At 40.7% G+C, this 21,661-nt stretch overlaps 1 protein-coding gene across 5 annotated transcripts in view; it reads left to right on the forward strand.

Annotated features, from left to right (window-relative positions):
* The window catches only part of LOC137283766 (nucleolin-like), a 123,758-nt gene extending 102,595 nt beyond the window's left edge, over positions 1-21,163 (forward strand). For 4 of the 5 annotated variants that reach the window (XM_067815443.1, XM_067815446.1, XM_067815445.1 and 1 more), the window contains 3 exons: positions 867-996; positions 2,953-3,110; positions 20,341-20,504. In XM_067815443.1, the coding sequence (XP_067671544.1) occupies positions 867-996; positions 2,953-3,110; positions 20,341-20,435 (383 nt within the window). In that variant the 3' untranslated portion in view covers positions 20,436-20,504. Of the gene's footprint in view, positions 1-866; positions 997-2,952; positions 3,111-20,340; positions 20,505-20,741 lie in introns of those variants that run through there. The other variant, XM_067815444.1, reaches the window with a different exon arrangement.
* The last annotated feature ends 498 nt before the right edge of the window (positions 21,164-21,661 follow it).

The raw sequence follows: 21,661 nt of genomic DNA on the forward strand, positions 1-21,661 counted from the left end.
TATAGTGGCTGATTTGTTATGATCAATCATATCATGAGATACCTGTCACAGAGGACAGAAACGTTTTGGACTCAAAAGTGAGAGGTGTGTTTCATTTCCAGAGCACATCTCAAAAGCTTCTTAATATCTGTCAGTAAAACTTGTTAGATATGTGTGGCAGACCACAAAGTGGTGCCTTTTGCTATGTACAGGTTTTTGTGATTTATTATTTCCTTGGTTTCCATGGAAACGTTTCGGACTTAGTCTGAAAAGTGAGAGATGTGTTTCGTTCCCGGAGCACAAGTCAAAAACTTTTTAATATCTGTCCGTAAAACTCAGTAGATATGTGTTTCAGACCCCAAAGTGGTGCCTTTTGGTAATTACAGGTATTTGTGATTTCTTATTTTGTCAGTTTCCATGGAAACGTTTTGGACTTAGTCTCAAAATGGAGGGATGGACTTCATTTCCGGAGCACAACTCGAAAACCATTCGATATCTTTTAACAGATCTTGGCAGATATATGAGACAGATCTTGAAGTGGTGCCTTTTGCTGTTTACAGATATATGGCATTTGTATCTTTCATGAACTCTATGGAAACAATTCTGACTTGATCTAAAAACACAATAGGTAACTGTCAGATGATTTGTCCTTTCAAATATGTAGGGGCCGGGGGGATATGTCATCTTCTGATACCACTTGTTTTTGATTTGCATGGAAATGATTCAAATTTAGTACCAACATCATGTAACCGTCAGATGCCTTTTCAAATATGTTGGGGCCAGGGAGATATGTCATCTTTCCTAAAGTGGAAAGTACCGAAAATTGAGAGTTAGTTAGTATGTAATCAATATCAGTATGTTGCCAATGTGTAATTGATCATTTACAGGACCTGACTTGGACATGAAGAGGCTGTATTTGTCTGGTTTGGGGCCTAAAGTGAGTCGAGCTGATATAGAGGAGGCCTTCCCAAAATCAGTAAATGTGGATGTCATCAGCTCCAAGAGAGACCGACCATCGTATGTATTCTTACAGCAACACCTTCACAAATCCTCATGTCACAATTTCTACATATCAGAATAGTGCTACATGTTTAATGGGAATTCCAGAAGTTGGTGAGTCAAAAATGAAACATGGGACTTCATGGATTACAACTCCTTGTTTATTATCGCCCGCAATACGTTTTAAAATACACTCCATCCATCCGTCAATCCGTCCGTGCACACTTTTTCAGAGCATAACTTTCAAGTCATTCAATGTTTCTTCACCAAACTTGGCACGTAGATATACCTAGTGCTATACTGTTGCCTTTTGGTAGTTCTTGATTTCTGAATAAAATATTTTTGGCGTTTCCATGGCAACAAGTTTGACTTTGACTGACATTGCTGGTAGTGCTCTTTTCCAGAGCAACACTGTAAAACCGTTCAATGTTTCTTCACCAAACTTGGCACATTGATAGACCTAGTGGTGTATTGGTCTTTTTTGTCATGTAATGCGGGGGGATATAGTCGATGCCTCATCCATCTTCCCGTCCGCCCGTCCGTCTCTAATCATTTTGTTTCTGGAGCAGAACTCAGAAAACGTCCAATATTTTTAGACCAATATTGATACATATAATAATCTGAACCTATGGTTATGCCTTTTGCTGTTTACACATTTTCGGCATATTTTATCCTCCCTGCATGTAATGTGGGGGGACATAGTCGTCGCCTCATCTGTCTGTCCATCATCTGTCCGTTTATCTGTCCGTCCGTCTGTCCGCAATCATTTTATTTCCGGAGCTGAACTCAGAAACCGTTCGATATTTTTAGACCAAACTTGATAGATATAATAATCTCAACTTATCATCGTGCCTTTTGCTATATACACAGTTTTGGCATTTTTATTTTTTTTGTTTTTGTTTTTCCATGGAACATTTTGGTATTAGCCTAATGGTGGGATGGGCTTCGTTTCCGGGGCAGAACTAAAAAACCGTTCAATATTTTCCTGCAAAACTTGGAAGATATATCAATCAGAACCTAAAGTGGTGTCTTTTGGAATGTACAGGTTTTTGTGATTTATCATTTTTTCGGTTTCCATCGAAATGTTTCGGACATAGTCTCAAAAGTGAGAGGTGTGTTTCATTTCCAGAGCAGTACTCAAAAGCCGTTAAATATTTTTCTTCAAAACTCTACGGATATATGAGTCAGAAGCTGAAGTGGTGCCTTTTGCTATTTACAGATTTTTGTGATTAATTACTTTCTCGGTTTCCATGGAAACGTTTAGGACATAGTCTCAAAATGGAGGGATGTGCTTCATTTCCGGAGCAGAACTCGAAAAACCGTTCAATATTTTTCAGCAAAACTTGGTAGATTTATCAATCGGAACCTAAAGTGGTGCCTTTTGCTACTTACAGGTTTTTGTGATTTATTATTTTCTTGGTTTCCATGGAAACATTTGGACTTAGTCTCAAAAGTGAGAGGTGTGGTTCGTTTCCAAGCAGAACTCTTAAACTTTTAAGTATCTGTCAGTAAAACATGGTAGGTATGTGTGGCAGACCCCAGAGTGTTGCCTTTTGCTATGTACAGGTTTTTGTGATTTATCATTTTCTTGGTTTCCATGGAAACATTTCGGACTTAGTCTCAAAATGGAGGTACGGGCTTCGTTTCCAGAGCAGAACTCAAAAACCATTCAATATTTTTCAGTATTTTTTAACATGTTGCTGACTTCATTTCCGGAGCACAACTCGAAAACCATTTCATATCTTTCAAAAGATCTTGGCAGATTTACGAGACAGATCTTAAAATGGTGACTTTTTCTAATGACAGATATATGGCATTTATATTTTCCATGAATTCTATGGAAACAATTCAGACTTTGTCTAAAACACAATGAGTAACTCTCAGATTATTTGTCCTTTCAAACATGTGGGGGCCGAGGGGATGTGTCATCTTCTGATAACTCTTGTTTGAAATAATGTATAAAAGTTGTTTCAGGTATGGATTTGTGACATTTCTCAGTGAAAAAGATGCAAAGTCAAGCTTTTCCAAAACAAAGGGTATGAAGATAGGAGGACATCTTATCAAAGTGGTATATGCTAACAAGAAGAAGGAGATTGCTACATTGAAGAGGAAAGCAGACAGGAGAGGGGATGGTTTGTGGAAATCATTTCATTTAATTTGCAATGGTATTCCTCTTCATGTAGAAGGGAAGGTGACTTAGCCCAGTGGGTAAAGCATTCACTAATCACACCGAGGACAAGTTTGAATCACTAAGTGGGTACAATTTGTGAAGCCCATTCCTCGATAATTTGGTTTGAAAAAATACTCTCTAACTTTCAGAAGTTACAAAACTCCCCTAGAGATTAGTCCATTTTTTGTGCAGTTTGAATGATAATGCAAGAGTATATCAGTGATAAGGGTGAACATTCTTCTAAGTATTCACTTTGGAAACAATTCTTAGTAAATTTAGAAAAATTGTCATTGAATTTAGTGTTGGGTTCTACAAAGTGAAAAGCACTATTGAATTCACGACGACCATCTGGTTTATTTATCCTCCTGGCATGTAATCCGGGGGGCTATAGTCGACACTTTGTCTGTCTCTCTGTCCATCTGTCCGTGATATGTTTCCAGAGCAGAACTCAAAAACCGGTCAATATTTTTAGACCAAAATTACTTGTCTGAAAAGTGAGAGGTGTGTTTCATATCCAGAGCAGAACTCAAAAACTTCTTAATATCTGTTAGTAAAACTTTCTGGATGTGTGTTTCAGACCCCAAAGTGGTACCTTTTGGTTTTTAAAGGTTTTTGGGATGTATAATTTTTCTTGGTTTCCATGGAAATGTTTCGGACTTAGTCTCAAAATGGAGGGGTGGGCTTTGTTCCAGAGCACAATCCAAAAACCATTTCACATCTTTTAACAGATCTTGGCAGATATAGGAGACAGATCTTCAAGTGGTGCCTTTTGATGTTTACAGATATGTGGCATTTATATTTTTCACGACTTCCATGGAAACGATTCAAACTTAGTCCAAAAAAAACATCAAGTAACTTGTCAGATGATTTGTCCTTTCAAATATGTTGGGGCCGGGGGAATGTCATCTTCTGCTGACTCTTGTTATTAGTTTCTGGGATTTTGGAGCATAACTCAAAAACCGTTCAATATTTTTCTGCAAAACTTGGTAGATCAATCAGAACTTAAAGTGGTGCCTTTTGCTATGTATAGGTTTTTGTGATTTATTATTTTATCGGTTTCCATGGAAACATTTTGGACTTAGTCTCAAACTGGAGGGATGGACTTCCTTTCCGGAGCACAACTCGAAAACCATTTGATATCTTTCAACAGATCTTGGCAGATATAGGAGACAGATCTTGAAGTGGTGCCTTTTGCTGTTTACAGATATATGGCATTTGTATTTTTCATGATTTCCTTGGAAACAATTCAATGCTCTGGTAACTGTCAAACAATTAGAATAAAAACAATTATATGTGTCTGACTTTGGGACAACATGCACCACATCATTGCAAGTTGATGCATTTGGTAATAGTCGAAACATGTGGTAGGTAGTAGTGAGTATTTCGGCATACACATGCAAAGTAATGCGGTCAACTGCATGTGTTCTGTGCCAGGAGTGACTTGTCACTATTGTTTCTGCAAGGCCCATTATGGCCTTCAGGTTCTAACTCATAAACCAAATGAAAAAATGATTAAAAGCATGATTGCCAGCAACTCCACAAACTAGTTAATTAATTTTTATTTATTCCATATCCTGACTCACGCTTAATTGCTAATCTCCTCTTCCTGGCGAATGTAGTGGAACGCCTGAAATCCCTTGAAGTTCCCTCCTAAAAGAAGCGGACGTGAAAATACACTCACCCACGAGTAGCTTCCTTTCACCCACGCACATGGTCGGCTGATCGGCCATGATTGTCACTTTATCCCTATCGCCCGACGAGGGCTGCTTGAGGCACCTGGGTCCTGTTAAGTTTTTCATTCCTTTGGTTCTTTAACTAAATTTATGTTGTATGTGGTATTTGGCTTTTATATATGCATCATTATTATAAATTTTGTGATTATAGTGTCTTTATTTAGCACATATTTCATCAACTGAGACTTAGTCTCAGTTGATGAAATTGTGTCTACAGTGTAGAGTATGGCTGTCGGCGGTTGACCCGCACTTACTTTGTCAGCTCTTATGTTCTTCTGATACTTGTTGTAAATTTTGTATACATTTATCTGATTCAGAATTTATTTTAGACATATGGTCTGTTCACAGACATGTGATAGACAGGGAACGTCGGTTTACTTTAGCCATGCCTAAATCTGGTGAGATAAATTTGGGTAACGGACATATCACTGGAATGAATCTCAGCCATATCTCTGAGGTTATGTCCAGGGTTAGACGAGTCGTCCTAAAACTCAGAAGAGACAGTCTACAGAGGCAGGGCCGTCACAGTCACATAGATCTACATCGTCAAAGTCAAAGTCCTCATCTTCCAGATCATCGCAGAATTAACATTCGTCGATGAAGAAATTGTTTGGGGAACAGATCGTCCCCCTACAAGAACGACACATATTTGACAGGCCTCCGTTGATGATACGCAGTGAACAAGATATCAACCGACATAGTCAACGTGTGTTGTCAGCTAGATCGACACCAACGGCATCATCAACTCCTCAGAACCCTTATGATGATCATCAGACATCACATACTTCATTAGCAACCTCAGGCATCGCAGCAGTCAACTCTACAACTTACCTGTCACTGCACTCAATGCAACCATTCAGCGCATGTGCTTTCGTGCAGCAATTCACGACGCAGGTGATGAGCCTTATCGAGCGACGGTTGGAAGAAGAGAGAAGACTTTTACTCATCAGCAATGTTGACTGCAACTCCCCGAGATCACTCTTCTAGACCTGCACTCAAGTCCGAAGACGAAGAAGAGGTTTATGCACGCACATGCTCCAGAAGATTGAGGTCCCTGTCATCTTGTCTGCAGTCATCCTCCCCTTCAGACTTGGACTCACAGTCAGGATCATCAGCGTTCAGTGAATGCGTCTCACTCTAGGAGGGATGACGCTAGACACCACTGAGAGTCGTCGTCAGAGGGAGCCCTTTTCTCGGATTCGGAAACGCGCGTCATTTCCCTCTTCATCACATGGGGCCGTTCATCAAAGCACCTGATGTAAACGAAGGTGACAAGGTAATCAGCAGAGTCTGCAGCAGATCCTACAAAGTAGAAGATAAGAGGCTCGACACTACTACGAGATGAACATTCTTTGGACTAGCTCGATCTATAGCCAACGAGACAACAAAGTTCAGCAATCCTGCCAGTGAGGAAGAGAGAATGATCCTGTCAGCACTTATCACTCAGAGAAAGGATCAATGGTTTATGTCCAAACACCTAGCCTCTACTCCTGCAGGTCTAAATCTACTGTGTTGACAAGGGCTCCTGTCTGCCTTGTCATGGAGTGAACTTCATGAAGTCTTTGTATCCAGCCCAATGGTCTGCACCTACTGTGTTTGCTGGGAAGATTGAAGAGGTAGCAAAGACAGTTGTTCAAGATTTCAGGAAAGTCATGATGATCAAATCCATCGACACTCTGACTTCAGCACTTAAGCAGACAAATCAGCATTACACTAGCAAGTCCAAGTTCTCCAGGCTACAGAGAGCGAGGGATAAGAAGTTTAACTTTCGATTGGAGAAGTCATCTTCTTCCTTTCGTCACCCCTATGGAGGAAACAAGCGCCCTCAGACGTCCGACTATTCTTTTAGGGACATTGAACATTGAAGATCAGGTTCGGAACCACTGGAGTCTTCTGCCCCCAGCCATTCCCATACAACCGTCTCAAGTGGGTGGTCATCTTCAACTCTACTGGAAGACTTTGGGAATTCTCAATGATGAATACGTCAAAAGATTCTTCAAGACGACTACAAAATATCACTGCAAATTACACCTCCGATCTCAAGAGATGACAGTATTATCTGCAGTAGAAAAATTCCGACATATCTACCTCGAAGACAGTCTGTCTATATCAGGTTTAAGCGGCGGGAGTTTTTTTCACTCGCTTTTACTCATCTAGACACATGCTCGCCAAACAGCATGGTTACGGACAAGCCCGAATGCTAGCAAGGGTATCACCGTCTGAACAAGATTTCAGGATGATCAGTTCACTACTACACCGGTGACATCACGTCTACAATCTCATTGGTCTCTGAGAGACAATGCCCTGCGCAGAATATGGTGTTATTGTTCCAGTGTTAGGAATTGGTTTACATGCGGTTGCAGAGTTTCAACATTAGAAAAATGTTGATTACACACTAGATTAGCAGATTACAGTATCATTTGATTCTTCGGACAGCATAGAGATCTTCTAACAGCAGATTCAAGGTTGCCAATTACAAGGCTTGTAGCAATGAATGACAGTTTCTGATTGGACAGGCAGCCAGCTATAAATAGACTTCCTTCACATGTCGGCTCACTCATAATGAGCGGTGTTGACGATTTGAAGACGTCATACAAGTGTCACTATCAGGCTACTAACCCAGCTTGCATGACTTGTAAATCTAAATTCCTCAGGATTTGATTCATCACTGCATTGAAATACATCGCTGTCCCAGAGGATCTGTGGGTCAAAGTTCAAGTCGATGTTAGAACAAGTTCTACTCTCTCCATTACCACGTCAGTGACAATGTCTACTCGGTCTGCTCACGTCACCTCAGGTTATGACCAGACGAAGATGCCTACAACTATGTCTATGACAGCGGTTCCTGAGTCACGGCTTCACGTCCTGACTGGTTTATGACTCACCAGTCGAATGTCTGCGCAGGAACTTATATGTTACAAATCTCCAAATAAAAGCATGTCACATACCAGGAGTCTTCAACATCATGGCAGACGCCTTATCTCGTCCGCTTCGTTCATCACCAACAGAGTGGATGCTGCATCGACGTTTGGATCACCAGACATTCGGATCACCACAAATAGCTTATTTGCAACAAGGTTCCAAAACAGACAACAGCCTTTCTGTCACCAGTACCAGATCCCTTAGTCTGGGCAACAGATGCTCTTACCATCTTGTGGGAAAACTAAACGCATTTGCGTTTCCCCTCCAGTGCTGGGCACCCGTGAACGGCCACCTCCTCGTGGTGGGTGCTGGGTCACGCCAAGAGCCGTTCAAACCCCCGTGTGGACCCGGGTCAACTAGGTCCATAGCACCCCATTGCTGGTCGCAAGGAGTGACCGAATTGGGCAACCTGTTTGCCCATGGGTTGCGTCCCGTGTCGGTGGAGGACGGTAGTCTGGTGGTTGAGGGCAGTAGGAGCCTGAACCTTGTTCCTGCTGCTCAACACACCACTTTGGCCCTTACTTCACCTAGACGGGTGGTAGAATCGGCCCGATTCTATCAATCGGCTGGTCACGCCAAGCCCTGTGTATGGACTTGTATGTCATTACACACATTTAATTTGCAAATGTTTTACTTTTGGACTTGGTACATTTGTTTATATCAAATGTTCACGATTTTTCACACTGATGTTTTGAACTTTGCCTAGAGTCTTATGCCCAGAAGGCGGTGGCTCATGGGCCAATCTGGTGGATTTGTTATTTATAACTCTTCTGCTGGAGTATATCATCCGAGTATCCTTGGTGCTGCAAGTTGGAGACCCACTTGTTATTAGCATTGTCCTTGTGATACTCCGTGGTGGGTGGGGAGCTCGGATGATGAACCTTAAAGCACTAGCCATGGCTTACGAAACCCCTGTCACCAAGAAAAAACGTCCTCTTGACACAGAACCTGATATTAATGAACTCAGACCCTCCACATCTATTGACCATTGGCCACGTTTCATAGTACTTGAGACCGTTGACAAGACACCCCTGAAGCTGAACCCTTTTGCCATTTCAAAAGGCATACAAGGCATAGCAGGAGATGTTAAAAACGTTAGACGTTTGCGTTCAGGGTCTCTTCTCATTGAATGCAGTAAGAGACAACAAGCAACTAATCTCCTGTCAACTAAATCTTTTGTCGGCATTCCCGTATCAGTCTCTGCTCACCGAACACTTAACACCAGCAAAGGCATAGTGAGAGACCGAGAGTGCCTTTTTGCTGATATGCAGGAGATTGATATTGCCTCAGAAATGAAGGAACAAGGTGTGCTATATGTAAAACGTTTCACTACCCGGAAAAACAATGAGATCCAACAAACAAACACATATTTGTTCTCTTTTTCTACTCCGACTGCTCCCACATCAATAAAGGCTGGTTACTGTCAACTCAAAGTGGAAACGTACATTCCAAATCCATTGAGATGCTTCAAGTGCCAAAAGTATGGGCATGGTGTAAATACTTGCACATTGTCTGTTGTGTGCGCTCACTGTGGTGAGAAAACACACACAACAGAAGATTGTGACAGTGATTTTAAAAAATGCACCAACTGCTCATGTGACCATTCATCTTCATCGAAACAGTGTCCAATCTGGAGAGAGCAAATGGAAATAAACAGAATAAAGTATACCCAAAACATCTCTTTTTCTGAAGCAAAAAAACTGGTGAAGAGATCTGATCTTCCAGAAAGTTATGCTACAGTAGCAAACGCATCATCTGTGCGCAGCTCTAAAATAACAAAGTCATCTACAAGCTGCCAAACTACCTTGACTTGGGTCAACAGTGACTCTCCACAACTTCTATACCCAGCTATGTCATCACAGACTGAAGAATCACTTCCTGGAACATCAAAGTCTTCTTCTGATCATAAATCATCTTCGCAGTCACGCACTGAGTCTCAATCTACAACTGATAGACAACAAACTGCTAAAGGTAAATCTAAGCCTAAGCCTGATGTTTCAAAACAACAAAGTGGCAGAGCTCCCAAGGGGTCACAAAATAAAGTTCAATTGTTTAATAAATACGGGTCTCTTGAAGATATGGACGTTTCTGAAAACGTCCATTCTAGGGCACATAGCTTGTCGCCCTCCAAAAGAGTGTGGGGTAGATCCCCAATATATCCCCCCAAAAGATAGTTTATTCCAATAATATTGTACAGTGGAACTGCAGAGGATTGAGGACTAATTTACATGAATTACAGCTATTAGTCCAAGATTTCACACCTTCAGCGATATGTCTCCAAGAGACGTATTTAAAGCAAACAGATACATTTGACCTTCGTCATTTTAATGCATATCATTCTTTTTCACCTCCGGGTGATAGAGCTACTGGCGGGTCATCCGTTTTAGTCAGACAAAACGTTATTCAAAGCCCTGTTTCACTTAATACTAATATGCAGGCTGTTGCAGTGAGAATTACCTTACACGTAGCGTTTACGCTATGCTCTCTTTATATTTCGCCGTCTTTGACGTTCACTAAAACTGATCTTCAAGCTCTATATGACCAAGTCCCGAAGCCCTGTATTATAATGGGAGATTTAAATGGGCACAACCCACTCTGGGGTAGTTTAAATACAAACACTAGAGGTAAATTGTTGGAGGACTTTTGTTCTGACAATGACTTATGTATTTATAATGATGGTTCCAACACATATTTACACCCTGGTACAGGGACGTATTCTGCTCATTGACTTGTCATTGACAAATTCCGAACTATTAAATGAATTCGAATGGTCAGTCCACGATGACCTGTGTGGAAGTGACCATTTTCCTACTATATTAAAAGCTGTAACTCCATCTGATCTTCCTCCATCATCAAGGCGAAATTTTAAAAAGGCTAACTGGGCTTTATATGAAACACTGTGTGCTGAAAAACTTAAACCCGAACGTTTTATTGACGTTTCTGATGCTATCAAATCTTTTTCTGATGAACTGAATTCCATAGCTGATGAGTGTATACCAAAGTCCTCTGCAGTTCCACACATAAGAAAACTATGGTTCAACGATGAGTGCAAACAAGCTAGGAAGGCAAGGAAAAAAGCAGAACATTATTTCCGTCGCCATCCTATGGTGCATAATTTCAACAAATTTAAGATTTTAAATGCTAAAGCATGGCGTACTTTTAAACAGAACAAACGCCAATCTTGGCAAAATTATGTATCCAAAATAAATTCTTGGACACCCATGTCCAAGGTATGGAACATGGTCCAGAAAATCAAAGGTAAAGGTACTAAATCTACTGTCCATCATCTTAAACATGGAGATCAATTGCTTACTGATAAATCAGATATTGCTAATAAACTGGGTGAAACCCTTGCTAAACACTCTTCCTCTTCAAATTATGTACCTAAATTTCAGCAATATCAAAAACAACAAGAAAAGAAAACTATTAATTTCAATTCTGATAATGGGGAAGATTATAATGAAACGTTTTCTATTCATGAACTCCATACTGCTCTTGATCAAGCTCATGACACTGCTACAGGAGCTGATAACATACATTATCAACTCCTGAAGCACTTACCAGAATCCTGCCTAGAAACGCTTCTCAATATTTTTGATGATATTTGGACATCGGGTAACTTTCCTCCGTCATGGCGTGACGCCATAGTAGTACCAATACCTAAACCTGGACGTGATCATACGGATCCGTCCAATTATCGACCTATTTCACTAACTAGCTGTGTTTGCAAGACCATAGAACGCATGATAAATAATCGACTTGTTTGGTACTTGGAAACAAATAATCTTATCACAGATATACAGTGTGGTTTCCGTAAAAACAGAAGTACTGTCGATCACTCAGTGCGACTGGAGTCATTTGTTAAAAATGCACTAATTAATAAACAACATGCTGTGTCTATTTTTTTTTATCTTGAAAAAGCATATGACACAACCTGGAAACATGGTATTTTGAGGGATTTACATGACTTTGGTTTGCGAGGTCGTTTGCCTCAATTTATTGCCAACTTTTTAAATGACAGACAATTCCAGGTCCGTGTGGGTTCTACCCTGTCTGATCATTACAATCAGGATCAGGGTGTTCCACGAGGCAGTATTTTATCTGTCACTCTTTTTAGCATCAAGATCAACAGTTTATCAAAAGTTTTAAACGATTCAATTGATGGATCGCTTTTCGTGGATGATTTTAATATTTCTTGCCGAGGTAAAAATATGCATACTATTGAACAGCAACTGCAGTTGTGTTTAAACAAAATAAATAAATGCATATGGTGTCTTGAAAACGGCTTCAAATTTTCGAAGTCCAAAACTAATTGTATACATTTTTGCAGAACATATAAGCCTCATAATGACCCTGAACTATCTCTAGATGGCACTCCCATCAAAGTTGTAAAGGAGGCCAAGTTCTTGGGATTAATTTTTGACTCACATTTAACGTTTCTACCACATATCAAATCCCTCAAAACTAAATGCCTGAAGGCACTTGACTTGTTGAAAGTCGTTTCAAATTCTAAATGGGGAGGGGACCAAGCTACCCTCCTGCAACTTTATCGATCACTGATCTGGTCAAAACTTGATTATGGCTCCATTGTATACGGTGGAGCCTGTAAAAGCAACCTGAAACTTTTAGATTCTGTTCACCATCAAGGGCTAAGACTTTGTCTTGGCTCCTTTCGAACTTCACCTGTTGACAGCATGTACGTTGAGGCTGATGAGCCATCTCTTGAGCAGCAACGTATCAAATTAGCTTTACAGTATGTAACAAAATTATATTCCATTGACTCAAACCCTGCATATAACTGTGTTTTCAGTCCTCTGTGTGAGGACTTATACAATATGAAATCTTCGCTTGTACCGCCTCTTGGTTCAAGAATTAAACCATTTCTTGCTGCTGCCGGCATTGGGCTGGAAAATATAGCTCCTTCCCGTCTTCTTTCTTCTCCTCCTTGGCAGTTGGTTAGGCCCCAAGTGGACCTAACATTGACCACATTTAAAAAATCAGAAACTAATGAATTACAGTATAAACAAGAATATAATCAATTGAAACATAAATATAGCAGTTATAAATCCTTATTTACAGATGGGTCCAAGGACGGTGGCGCAGTAGCTTGTGCCACTGTCATTGGATCCAGAACAATATCTTCTAGATTACCAGACAACAGTTCTATTTTTACCGCTGAGGCTAACGCCATATTAACAGCTCTTAAATATATTCAAAGACGCCATAAACATAAACAATATATAATCTATTCTGACTCTCTTTCTTGCCTTCAGGCGATTAAAAATCTTTCTTGTAAACATCCACTTTTAATTGAAATTATTGAATTATATAATTATCTTGCTACTGGCCAGCACGACATCGTCTTCTGTTGGTTACCCAGCCACGTTGGCATTTCCGGTAACGCAATGGCCGATCTTGCTGCTAAGGCAGCACTCAACAAATCTGTGACACCACTTCTTATTCCTTATTCTGACTACAAAGCTAGCATTAGAGCTTACACTCGTGAACTGATGCAGAAGAAGTGGGACACCCAAGTAGGTATAAATAAATTACATGAAATAAAACCCTACATTGGTTATACATACTTGGGTTGTCAGTCCAGATTTGAAGAAGTCATTTTGTGACGATGTCGCATTGGCCATACAAGATACACTCACGCATACCTTTTAATAGGTGAGGATCCTCCGTTTTGTATCCCTTGTGATGAGAGAGTCACGGTCAAGCATATCCTGCTTGACTGTGTTGAATTCTCCATCATAAGGGATAAGTATTTTTCTGTAAAAACTGTTAAGGATCTTTTTAACACAGTCAGCGCTCATTTAATTATTGCCTTTTTAAAGGAAATTGATTTCTTGGTTGAATTTTGAGTTATATGTTCTGTATATAAATGTATTTTAATGATTGGTAGTTTAAGTTAGTAACTAGAATTGTTAGTGGCTGTACCCTCAAAGGGGGTTGAAGTATTGTAAAATTATTGTCCTCCTGAGAGGGTACGTAAGTCCACAAACATTCGATGTAAATTTAAATCTACCAGGCTTTTAATCGTAGTATTCTTGTTGTTTTAATTTTGGCTAGCATATTGTACATGGGGATGGTGTAAATCCAACTAGGGTCCATGCAGGTAGCAAAGGTACTGTAAGTCCCCATGGTCCCTAGTTTGGTGATCTACCTTCAGTTGTTGGCGATCTATAGCCTGATTTTATAGTGTATTGTCCTAATGGTGATGTTGTTTTTAACTTTCCATGCTAGTTTTAATTCCATTTGTGATATTCTAGATGACACGTTTTATAGTAGACATATAATTAATTTTGATATTAGATGTTCTCGTCACGATATGGCTGAGATATTGCCGATGTGACTTTAAATTTTAACTCACTCACTCACTCCAGTGCTGCTACCAAAATGTCATCAAGAAAATCAGACGAAGGGGCTACAACTGATCTTGGTTGCGCCTTACTGGCCAACGAGACATTGGTTTCCAACACTTATAGAAGAGTTAGGACAACCAGTGCTACAATTACCAGATTGAAAGAATCTTTTCCTCCATCCTCACACAAAACAAGCGTATGGCAAACCATCTGCATTCCAACTTCACGTATGGAACGTATCAAGACCAGTTTATAGCACAGAGGATACTCGGCGAGAGCTGCTAAAGGAGTTACTTTAGCCTTACAGAATTCCACTGGCACTCTGTATGATGACAAGTGGAAATGATTTTTAGGCATACTCCAGGAAGAAAGGACTCAAGGAAATAAAGTCAACAGATAGCAGATTATCTATGCCATCTACACCTTTCCAGATGTCTGAAAGGTTCTACATTATCTACGTACTTTGCAGCTCCCAGCTCACTCGTCACCATGGAGACTGGGACCAAGCTGACTAAAGTACCCGAGTTACTGGCCTTACTACACTCCTTCAAGTTGGAAGGTCAACAACGCTGATTTATAGCTCCAGCATGGGATCTAAAAGTTGTATTCCAACATCTCACAAGTGATGCACATCAGCCGTTCAACCAGACCTCAAATGAACTGCTAATTCAGAAGACGCTGTTTTTTACTTACCTTGGCTACAGCTGCACGAATGTCAGAAATTCATGTTCTAGACTTCAATCGAACAAGATTTAATGCTACTCACCAAGAGAAAGCTCATCTGGATCTATGATGGGATTTTATTGAGAAAAATCAACTGCCAGGTCAACCGGACAGACAGTTCCGCAAACTGGCCACGTCTTCGGTACTTGGACCTCATGATACGCAAGACTTATCATTATGTCCAGTCAGAGGATTGAAGATATACACCCATGTACCAAGTCTAGAAGACAACATTTCAAGTGCCTGTTCATCCCTATATTTACTGAGACACCTACCGATGTATTCTGCATCACTCAGATCAGAGCTGTTATACTGAGAGCCTACAAAGCAGCAGGATTGGAACCTCTGCAAGCCCCCAACCCACATGAAGTCATAGCCTTGGCCTCTACACCAGAATCTAGGATGAATATTAGAAGAACAGGACCGAATTGTCACCATTACAAGTTCCCGTTAAGGAGGGAAATTATTGGACATAATTTTGACAGCCGATAGAATCCATCGTAGCCTGACCCACAGCCATTTCCATCAGATTCTGTAAGCAATTAAGCATGAGTCGGGATAGGGAAAATTATGTAATTTTCTGAATAAAATTGATATTTTATACTTATCCTGACTCGTGACGAAAGCCCTCCCAACCACCCCTCACAGGCATGCTGAATTCCTATAATTCTCATGTCGGGCGATTATTAAGAAGAGGGTGACAATCATGGCCGATCAGCTTACCATGTGCGTGGATAAAGGGAGGCTAGTTGTGGGTGAGTGTATTTTTACGTCCGCTTCTTTTAGAAGGGAACTTCAAGGGATTTCAGGTTTCTGCTACCTTCGCCAGGAAGAGGAGATAAGCAATTAAACATGAATCAGGATAAGTATAAAATATCAATTTTATTTAGGAAATTACATTTCTAAAAACAATTTCCACATGTATATACAACCTATTAGAGGTTGGTTTTAGTCAAAGGCATATCAACCTATTTGAAAATTGTTTCACTCAAAAGTCATATCAACCTGTTGGACATTGAGTTTCACTCATGTTCATAAGAGCCTTTTGGACAATCCACTAGAGAATGTGGATTGGTGGGATATCCTCACATGAAGAAAGCCCAAATATTGAACTTACTCTTCATTATGGCGCACCCACAGGAGCTCGGACTGCACGGGGACAATTTGACCACTTCCTAAATGGCATCGTGTAATCATAGCTTTCGGTCGTGGGAGCCGTGCCAATTTACACTTATCAGAGGGGTACACAAAGTATGCAGTCTAGACTACTAGTTGTCCGACTTTCATTTTTGTGGAAGTCACCGTGGCTGAACTAGAATTTGTACTAGAATTTGTACTTTACTGAGGAAGTGAAATCCCAAATATGACATATGTTGTTAGCAAGACTTCTCACAAACGATTCACTGTATTTCTACATACTTGACACAAGGCGTCATCTTCAGAAGGTGAAGGTTGACGTTTATTTTTTTGTTTACATTTAACATCATCTTAAACTACAATCTTTAATTTGATAATTTGTGGTGGGGGATTATGTCACTTTAGTGACAATGCTTGTCATGTTTTACATGCACGCACAACTGTCAAGAACTGAATGTCAGTGATACAATGAGTGTGGTCATTTGCGTCTGAGTGTTACGACTACAAGAGATGTGTCCTTCCATGACTATTAATCCCTCCCAAAGATAATGTTGCTAGGACCCTAGTGGTTCATTTGCTGAATGCAACAATTGCTCAAATGAGTGAGGATTATGTGACAATCTCAGGCCAAGGTCATGACACATGGCTACCCTGGGTGTGCTTGATCACACGTTATGCCAGTTAATCATAGGCTCTAATGACCTGACAATTTTTTAGTAGTGATTGTTAAACCTTCTAGCAACATATCTTGTAGACAAACCAGTCCAGCTCTTTCTCTCTGAACAGCTGGCATTATGTATTTAGACGCAACAAAATAGTGCTGTTCAAAAATCAGATGTGATTTTGGTTCAGCTTTCAATGTGTTGTGGAACTTTTTATGCATTTTCATATGACTAAGCAAATTGTAGGTCACATTATCACACAAGGATGCACATGCTTCTCGGTGTGCATTAATGGTTATCTCTAAATAGTCATATTACTTCAAGCACAGTTTGGAATCAACTTTCAATAATGCATATGCTATGATCAGTGTTATGAGCTGACTGTTAAATAAACCTGAATGCACCAACACAAAAAAGACAAATGCCAGTGTGGAGTTAAATGGGCGCAGTGTGGATGGCGAGAACCTCACCGAAGCATGTAAAGCCCACACAGGCTAGCAAAACATTTACAGACCCTCATGGATGTGCACAAGTTGGTCCACCATGTCATGGCAGCCCAAATTATGGAAAAACTCAACACTGTACCCTGCAGAAGCAGTCAGATGGGAGCTTTGGGCTCCCCCTGTAGCAGTGGGTACCAAGTATCCAGGTAGGTCAAGCAAGCAGGGTGTAATGAAGAGGTGCTGAGTCCCGCTGGTACCATGCCACCCTGCACCAGTTCCCAACAATGAAAAGTCACACAGCAATTGACACAACAGAAATCTTACCGTGCAAAGTCTTACCAGGTGATTACCGCCTTATTGTTTGAGCGGCACCACACTGCAAGCAAAGTAAATTAAGAAACAAACGAAAGCAACATAGTCTGCAGTCAAATGAACTGACCTGATGTAATGATTTTCCATCGCACTGGCACTATGTCATCCATATTGCCACCAAACAAGTGAAAATGGGCAAGACAAGAAATATTAATAGAATAACTCATTGAAGGAACCATGGAGAAAGGGATTGGGGACTGGAGTTTGGGAAACACACTTTCGTCCATGGATTAACCTGAGCATGTGAAGATATGCTATTAAAACACTTGACATAAAGCCAACAGATATTAAGTTTTGCTGCCCGAGAGGCAAGCTCCTGACACAAGCGGAAGTGAATTCAAGCGCGGGAATTACCTGGTGAACAAAATGTAAACAATGGACGGTGAGAAAGTGGTAATGCAGCCTATAACACCATTTAGCTAAATATTGCTAAATGTCATTATGAGATGACTGTTAAGTAAACCTAAATGCACCTAGTAATCAACCAGGCTGCATCTGAAACTCATGAAGATACTTATAGGATTGCACCCATGCATTATGACATGACACCTGTACAGATCATAGAAAGGAAGGTATGGGGATGTATGTCTGGTAAGCATCGGACTTCCAACAGCCCCGTTCCTGGATCTGCAAGCTGACCCCCCTATAATGCTACTGTGGTGGTGGCCCCTATACAAAGTGAATGTGCTGAGTAGAAACTAGGGTTGATGGGCTCCAGGATTGATACCAATGCCTTTTTGAGCACCACCTGAATTTGAAATTTAGTTAGTGGGGAGCCGTCAAAAGTGAAAAAATACCTTTCACCGGTAGGTCTGAAGCAGGAAATGCTGCACAGCTGCAACAGGACATAGTTGTGAGTTTGGCAAAGCGTGAATATGTTCCCTAACCATCCTGATCTGTTTTGGAGCTCCATAAATGTACCTGTATGGCTGATAAGTCAACTGCAACAGTTATGTCTGAAAAAAGGCAAGCTCTATTAGTTGTGTCCTTTGCTGAGGCTACTACCAACTCCCTGGAAGAAAGTCAAACCAAAGAAAGTCAACAAATATGCGGCAGCAAACAAAGTTACCTAGAACGACTGTCTGCAAACCAGAGGCAAGGCACAAAGTTTCTCTGCAAGCAGGTGGGTTGTGATTGGTGGTTGTGTATCCTGTCAATGAGACAATCTAGACTTACCTGAAAGGGATTTCTGAACCAGAAAAGGGTGCGACACATCGTAGACATTATGCAGTTTATGGAGTGCTGCCAGCACAGACATATATGAGCTGGCTGTGGTAGGCGACCTACCCGACACCGACAAATAAGCATTGAACTGCAGCCATTGGTCCAGTGGTATAGGCCAAAGAGACAGTAAACCAAATGTAGCGCGGATTTGTTCAAACGATGTTTTGCTCGGACTGCAGAGGAGGTGCTGAGAATAGACCAGCAATACGACCTGTTTCTATTTTCTTAATCAGCTTATGCTCTTATGGGAATGAGCGAACGTGGATGATAATTTTTATCCCCCCAGCATGTAATGCAGGGGGAAATATTCGATGCCTGGACTGTTCGTCCGTAATCATTTTGTTTCCAGAGCATAACCCCAAATCCATTCAATTTTTTTAGACCAAAATTGATAGATATAATCATCTCAACATTTGGATGTGTCTTTTGCTATTTACAGATTTTTGGCATTTTTACCTTTTTTTTGTTTTTCCATGGAACATTTTGGTGTTAGTCTAAAGATAAGGTGGGCTTTGTTTCCAGAGCAGAACTCTAAAAACGTTCAATATTTTTCTGCAGAACTATATAACAATCAGAACCTGAGGTGATGCCTTTTGCTATGTACAGGTTTTTTGTGATTTATTGTTTTCTGGGTTTCCATGGAAACATTTCTCAAAAATGAGAGGTGTGTTTCGTTTCCGGAGCAGAGCTCAAAAACTTGGTCTGTAAAACTTAGTAGATATGTGTGACAGATCCCAAAGTGGTGCCTTTTTCTATTTACAGGTCTATGTGATTTATCATTTTCTGGGTTCCATTGAAACGATTTTGTCTCAAAATGGAGGGATGGGCTTTGTTTCCAGAGCAGAACTCAAAAACTTCTTAATGTCTGTGCAAAACATGGCAAATAAGTGAGGCAGACCCTAAAGTGGTGCCTTTTGGTATTTGCAGATTTTTACCTTTCCCCCCCCCTCTCCCGGCTTGAAATGCGGGGCGATATAGTTGACACATCGTTTGTCTGTCCATCCGTCCACCCGTCCACCCGTAATCATTTTTCTGGTGGGGTTCTTGTTGGCATGCCCTAGAAATAATGCCCTTGTGCTAAAATCATGTACTGGCACCATGCCCAGTGCTATCAGAAGACATGCACTTGTGCACATAGTTGCAGTTCTGCCGTCTGCAGCCCTGCTTGTTGAAATCACAACATATGGATGCGGTGGTGTAGTCATGGAGCTATGGAGCCTGTTGAGGGATTGCTGGGTTTGTCTCTGATTGGGGAGCATTAACTCCAGCCACAACTTACCATCAATGGTGCCTCAAGGCCATGTAGGGTTGCGTTCCATGCGCTGTCTGAACTGAATGTTGTACTGTGCCCAACAATCCCCACCAAAACATTCCACTGCCCCTCGCAGTTTCCATGTATGCAAGCAAAGGCTGCACAGTGTTGGTATCTTTGTGCTTTTCAATATAAATACTGGTGAACGTGTGAAAAGCAGAATTTTCTTTCAATCTGTAATCTCTGAGTATCAGAGTAGAGTCTGTCTTTCATTGCAAGACATAGCAAAAGCATATGGACAAAATCTCAACAAAACATATGAACTTACAAAATTTATGACTTTGATGTGGTTTCAGATCCTGTGGCGAAAAGAGAAAAGCAACCTGAAATCAGCAGCAATAAGACTGGTGGCAGTGATGACAACAGTGACAGCAGTAATAGTGATGAATGAAACAATTAGATATGGGTCCAATGTCAAATTACATGTGAGTGTATGACATTAAATAAAGATTAGTTCTGAGTTGTGTGTTTGTTTCTGTTGGTACTAAGCCACATTTAATTGGTCTGATAATAAATAATGTACAATAAATATGGGTGTAAGTACAAGTGGAGAAATACCGTTTGATCACTTCATTGGCATTGTTCATAAAACCCATTCTTTCTTTGGCCATGGTTATTGCAGGTATATTGCAAAAAGTTTGTAAAATAGTACACACTCAAATGTAAATAGTATACCATTATAATCATTTTTTTTCAGTTAAGTCATGCAGTCATTGGAGAAGTTTGACTTCCCCTCTATTCTGCCAGATGAGAGCTGATGGTTGACTGGGGTGAATTGTGGGAGTCATCAGATAGCTGTTGGTCGAGTGAACATTACATCTAGACATTAGAGAATGAGTAATCAGTGAACTTAAATTCACAGAATTGAGGGACTTATTTATCACTTTTTATCGGTCATTTGGGGTAAAAACTGCCATCAGTGACAGTACACACCTTGATTGCTGTTTTTAGTATCACAAGCCCCTATGACCTGTAAAAAGAAATAAAGTAACTGATCTAAACTCAACAAAAATAAAAACTTTACACTTGTATCAAAGTCAATAATTTGAACATTTTGGGAAAGGGGTTTGAAATAACGATTGCAGTCAATTCTCTTGTCATTAAAAATGGTTTAGCATACAGATCATGTTTGTCATGGAATCGGTTCCATCGGAAATGCGACTACAATGTCCATGATCAAAACCTGTGAGTCACAACTTAATGAAATCATGTCAGTATTGGGTGTGTGCTTCATCACAACTGTGATACAACGTCTCCTCATGGATTGGATGATGCGTCTGAACACAGCTTGGGGAATGCGCCGCCATATTTGTACCAACATGGCATCAAGCTCCTGCAAGTTCTGTGGAGGGTTCCTTACTTGACGGAGCCGTCTGCCTAATACATTCCACACATGCTCTATGGGGTTGACGGCCACTCCATCATATTGATGCCAGCGTTCCTGAGGAAATTCGTTCTTAAATTGGCCATATGAGGTCTGGCGTTATCCTGTTGGAAAGTCAGGCCTGGGCCATGAGCTGCCATGAATGGCAAAAGCTCTGGAACAAGCACCTGATTCCTGTATACTGCCACATGAAGGTTTCACTGGATAACAATGAGTGAGGATCGAGCATGACC

Source organism: Haliotis asinina, chromosome 5 (genome assembly GCF_037392515.1).
Source record: "Haliotis asinina isolate JCU_RB_2024 chromosome 5, JCU_Hal_asi_v2, whole genome shotgun sequence".
Classification (NCBI taxonomy): domain Eukaryota; kingdom Metazoa; phylum Mollusca; class Gastropoda; order Lepetellida; family Haliotidae; genus Haliotis; species Haliotis asinina.